Below are 6,000 nucleotides of genomic sequence, written 5' to 3'. Positions count from 1 at the left end.
AAAACCTGATTAATTTTTGCTTCTTATTAGGTACTAACTTCTGTCAGAGAGGGTTTTTTGTATTACAATATTTTCAAAATTAATACTTAATGGAAACATTTAAAATCTTTTATGCAAATAAAATTATAAAATAAGCATGTAATATTTTGGTTTTTATACACATTTTTTATTTAAAAAAAAACGTATACACCAAACAGCTGTTTTTGACATTATTTAGTACAATAATTTCTGAACGTGCTACCACCTTATTTCATTGCATTTTGCTGCGCAGGTTGCGCTGCCTAGTCGCTACTGCAACAACAAATACTTTTTTATTCGAAATATCTCACCATCATTGTTGTGGAGACGGTCGACGGTTGACGACGCGACGTATATTGCTTTTTCATAATTTTTTGTGTGTGTGCTAAAAACACTTTTATTTTTTGCAAAAAATAAAAAGATATTTTTACATTATTTAACAACAAAGCAAATAAACCAATTATTGAGAAAATTAATTATAACAACAAAACGTAATTAACGAAAATGTAATAACTACTAAATAAATGGTTGAAAAGTTAGTGTAAAAAAGCAAAGAATGTGGGAAAAGTCAAGAAGAAAGAATATTTTTTACTTTGCGTATGTTCAGTGCAGTGGAAAATTCAATAAAACGCATTAGTAGCAACAACAAAAAAAAGTAAAAAAGAAAATTTGTTTGTACCCATATACAAACGTTTGTACAATAGGTTGTGTGTGTTTGTGTGAAAAAATTGCAAAACAGAAAAAACGAAAGCAAAAGAAAAAATATATATATTTTATTTTTTCGCTAAACATAAGTTTTAATATTAAGAAGAGAAAAATAAAACCGAAAAATTGTAGAAATAGATAAAAAGGCAAAAAAATAAAAAAGAATAGTTTGTTGTGTGGCAAAAACAACAAACAAAACGAAAAAAGAGGCTTCCTCAGCATTTCGCAGCATTTTCTTATTAAGATTTTTATTTCTTTATTTTAAATATCTTCTAGTTGTTGGCGTTGCTATTCTATGTTCTTTTTTATTCCTTCTTTGCTTTGAGTTTCCTGCAATTACGACGCTTTCTTTCTTCATTTCGGTACTTTTATATTTTTACAAAACCAATAACAAGATACACATAAACACACAAACAACGTAAATAAATGGGGGAACAACAACAATAATAACAAAATCTAATTCAGCAGCCTCCTACAAATATAAAACAACAACAACATCAAATGTATACAAATGTCAAACAAACAACAATAAAAACAACGACAACACTGAGTAAATGATAAACAAGAATCGACATCCAAAGAAAAATTAAAAACAACAACAAAATAAACAATATCAATTTGAAAAAAATAATTATTTTTGAAATAAACAAACAAAAAATGAAATAAATCATACGACAAAGAAAGATGCAGTTATTGAATAATTGTCAATTTGTACTGACGTATCATCATTATTCTTATCAAAACGCAAAACGTTACAAAACGCCTTCTAATACTTCCAGACGATAAATAGCATAAAAATTCAAGTTTTCGAAATAATTAACATTAAACTAAATAAAACAATTCTAACATATCCATCCAATATACACAATAAAACTATAAGAATTCGGACTAATAAGATTACTTTGCTGCTGCACCATCAAAGAATCAATTTGCAAACATGGATTGGATAATTAACGATGAAATGGGTTTGACCGTTGGTCATGTTGTTGGTTGGGCTGCCGCTTCTGCCATGGTCATTGGCGGTGTCATTCCCTACGTACCACAATATCTGGAAATCAAAAAGACCCAGGATGCCGAGGGCTTCTCTTTGCATGTTTGTTTTGCCCTGCTAATTGCCAATTCATTGCGTATATTATTTTGGTAAGTCACTTTTTACAAAACATAAAATCGCTTTTTATTATTATTTCCAACGAAAGATGATAATAGTATTAAACTGTAGGTATTTATTTAGTTCTATTAAAACACAAATTACCTAGTCATTTTATAATTAGATCATAAAAAATAATGCTTTTTATAATCAACTAGACTGTCGTCCTCTTATCAATTTGTACACTGAATTCCACAAAAGCACTTTTGAAAAGCACAATTGAAGACCTCAATAATAAGTAAGATATTATAGTTGGTCGATAATATACGACCTCATAATAGCCTACAACATAAGAAATCAGAAATGATCTTTATATTCTCTAGTTAATATACAAATACACATATTTCATATTTGTTTTCTTTTAAATTGTTTTGACATTGATTATATGGTTTTATATACTTTTATTCTTTCAAAATAGATTGTTTAAAAATATGTATAACAGATATCGATAACCAAGTTTTTTAAAATATCTAACATGTACTGAAACTTGAATAGGCGTAGGACTTTAAAAAAAGCATTCGATTGAGTAGGGTATAGAAAGAATGTTGCTTTTTCATATTTTCTTTAATAGTACTTCTCATTAAATTAAGATTGTAAATAAAGATTTTAATCAAGTCGTATTTTAATCTAAAACTACGCGTAAAATGTTCACTTATACTATTTATTCATCTACATATTTTCAACTATTTTTCTTTGATAACCTTCTAAATTTAGAGCATTATTTTTATATAATATAAATTATTGCTATCGCCCAATTATTAGACCATTCATACTTTAAAAAACTCAACTCATTTGTTATCATTGTGGGTTATCAAAGGTCACTTATTCATGATGATATGCTTTTACACTCTTATTATCAACTTGAAAAGCTTGAAAGAAAATACTTTTAGTACCTATTTCTGCTAAATGTTTTTAAACTATATACATATGTGATCGTTTAAAAACAAAACTAATTTGTTAATATTGTTAAACAGAAAACTAATAAAAAACCGTTATTTTCTTATTCGGACACATACACGCTACTTACACTTGGGTAAACACAAATAATTGTTTTAAAAAAAGTTATTTTTTAATGAAATTCTTTTATATTTTGCTTTTTTTATTATTTTCCATTTTATTTCTGTAAGACCCCTAAACAACAATCCTTAAACATGTGTACTGCTTTGAAACGAGGTGGTTTGGGTGTTGATAAAGGGTGCCTTCATTTGATAATAAATTCATTGTTATAGGTCACTGAAGTTCCCTTCAGCTTGTGTGCTGAATTTACTTTTGTTGCTGCTGGTGTGCTACTGTTGTTTTTATAACCATGTTTGTTTTATTCAAATTGACTTTCTTTCATGGATTTATATATATGTATTCGTAAAAATAAATGCTTCACTTTACTTTCTTTTGAAGTAAGTTTTAAGCTTTTTTCCTACTTTATTTCGTTATAGTTTTTCTTGTATTCGTATTTTGTAATTTAAACGTCATAAGCGCATATACATACATAGCGCTCCCACATGAACTAGTGAGTATAGACACATTACAATTATTTTAATTTTTCTTAGTTGTTTATGTAGTATGGAAGTAAGTAGAAAAAATGGTTTTGGTAGCAATGACTATAAAGAATATGACCAACTATGTTTAACTTTTTTGGGGATATGTAGATATATGTAGTATTCATTCCTTGTAATCTTTGGTTATGGTCATGTCTAAACAAGATAGCAGAGTTACAGATTACATTTATTTATTACAATCTCCATCACAATTACAATTGAATCTTATAATAAATTCATGTTGAATATTTATAAATCAATATAACTATTAAAAAAGACAACTATTTCTATAAAATATTAAAATAAAATGTGGTCCATTATGTTTAATATAAACAACTCACTTCACCTCACTTTAAAATTAATGTGTATTAAGTATATTGTTGCTCGTAGAATCTATTTGAATTTCAATTTAAGAAAATTTGTTTTACAAATTATACTTATTTATGTAAATATGTACTATTTATGGCTAATTGTTTTATTCCAAGCTATACATTTGCTAATTTTATTTCTTATTAAATTTAATTTATTACTTAAATTGATACCATTAATAAATAGCTTTAAATTTTGTTGGTATAAAAAAGAAATGCTAATAATATTCATGATAATTTCGTACACACTATAAGAATAAATCTAAATTAACGTATTTCACACATTAGCAAATGATGTCATTGCTATTAATAGGATTTTGAAAATAAAAGAAAATTTTTTGTATTCTATAAAATTGAAACACATAAAAGTAAATTCTAAAATATAATTTTAAATTTTAATTCTACTTTATTCTTAACTAGAACAGAATATTATCTCTCAAGATTATTTTTAATGAATATGTACCTTTAAATAACAGACATACTTTTGAACAAGAGTACATTAAATTTGTATAAACATTTTAAATTTCAATCAACTCACGTGTATAGCATGTTTATGACTATGACATACTTAAATATACACTTTTTATGTTGTTTAACTAAAATTGATTAATTTTTGCTTTGTTTTATGTTAAATTTTTCTATTTATTCTGCTACTTGTCATTGGGTTTTGTTATAATTTTATAGAGTTCGTTTTATGTTTATTTTATATTGACAGTTTATTGTGGCTATCAGTTTTCTGTCCGTAGTTAAATGCAAACGTATGCTCCGCATCAATCAAGATTCAAGTTATTAATAGTGTTATAATCAGCAATCGATGGTTATTAATAATAAGAATTTAATATAGATACCTAAAGTTTTCATTCATTAACAAATAAATGTTTCATAATTATTAATTAAAAAATAAATCATTTTACAATGAGAAACATGAACTGATTCATATGGTTTTCAATTCATGAATATTTTTACTAGGAGAATCGATATTGTTATTTATGGTTGGGCTTTATATGTATAAGGAAAGAGTGAAAACTAAATATTAATTTATGAGGTAAATTTATTTAGTACTTCCAAAATTTTAAATCGCAGTTTAATATTTTTGGGATATGTATATGGGCATTTCGTCAAGTGACCCAACTGAATAAATCTATTTGGATGAAATTTGCACCGTGGTTAGTACTATTGGAGAATAGGCCAGACACAAATTTTCAGCTCTATCGGTCAAAAGCTTACGGACTTAGTAAAAGTTAGACATTTTGGTCATACAGGGTTTTATTCAAATGGTCATAACTTTTCACCTATTGGTCCCAGCAAAAATTGTCTTCATTTCAATTTCTTCATTGTTTCCAAAACAAAAGTTTTTAATTCTTTTTACTATATAACTAGCTTTTCCAGCTGGCAACATTTAAAGATTTGACAATAAATTCATATACTCCTTAATAATGTTATAGCGTATAAATTGATATAGCTTTACCAATTATTATCATTTTTTATTCGTAGTTATTTCTCAGGTTGTTAAACGAGTTAATAATAGCAAACATCGTTAAAATGTCAACGTTGCAAACAGCAAAGAGAGGAAGTTATTATTATTTTACTTGTTTCTCTTTAGCCAGTGCTAGCTATTTTTATCAATATTTTTTTTCAGTTTGTGTCTGCCTCATCATATGCAGATTTTAACATTGTGAAACACCTAAACCACTCTTAACGGTTATAATATGTGAATAGAATAAAATATGAGCATTTTAATGTTTATGCTAAAAACATTTCTTAAATAATTTAAATAAAATATTAATAAATTTGTATTTTTGTTTACATTTTGTATGCCACTTGCTGTTTTCTCTACATGAAACTTTGAAGCTTTCATGTAGTGTTATTAGTCTTTTTTTGTTTAAACAAATGTTCAAAAAATTTTGTTGAAATAAACAAAAATTTATTACAATGTTAAAATGAAAAAATGCATTATATAAACTTAATTTGTATGTATGTAAAATTTCATAATATAATTGTTCAAAAATAGTTTTTTAATATTCTTTGTTAACATGACATTAAATGTTGAATGTAACTATACTTATAAACTTACGCCCTATAATAAAACCAAATTTTTCTTAAAATGTAAGATCATCTTGCCGCCAAACTAGGTCTTGGTGCAACTTTACACTAGTTTCTACAACAAAGGAAAAAGTTAAACTTGTTTATGTTTTTTTGGTTATTATCTATATATTTTTGTTTAGTT

The 6,000-nt window shown here is 26.0% G+C and overlaps 1 protein-coding gene across 1 annotated transcript in view; it reads left to right on the top strand.

Moving 5' to 3' along the window:
- The first annotated feature begins 321 nt into the window (after nucleotides 1-321).
- LOC119607775 overlaps nucleotides 322-6,000 on the top strand; it is a 29,215-nt gene continuing 23,536 nt past the window's right edge. The window contains 2 exon segments of the mRNA XM_037961884.1: nucleotides 322-673; nucleotides 1,000-1,863. Coding sequence (XP_037817812.1) covers nucleotides 1,661-1,863 — 203 coding nt within the window. The 5' untranslated portion in view covers nucleotides 322-673; nucleotides 1,000-1,660.

This window comes from Lucilia sericata, unplaced genomic scaffold, assembly GCF_015586225.1.
Source record: "Lucilia sericata isolate MDLA Ls3-8-SP2 unplaced genomic scaffold, ASM1558622v1 Contig000019F_arrow, whole genome shotgun sequence".
Lineage (NCBI taxonomy): Eukaryota > Metazoa > Arthropoda > Insecta > Diptera > Calliphoridae > Lucilia > Lucilia sericata.
The sequence above is the reverse complement of the archived record's forward strand: the minus strand, read 5'-3'. Positions and strand labels throughout refer to the sequence as shown.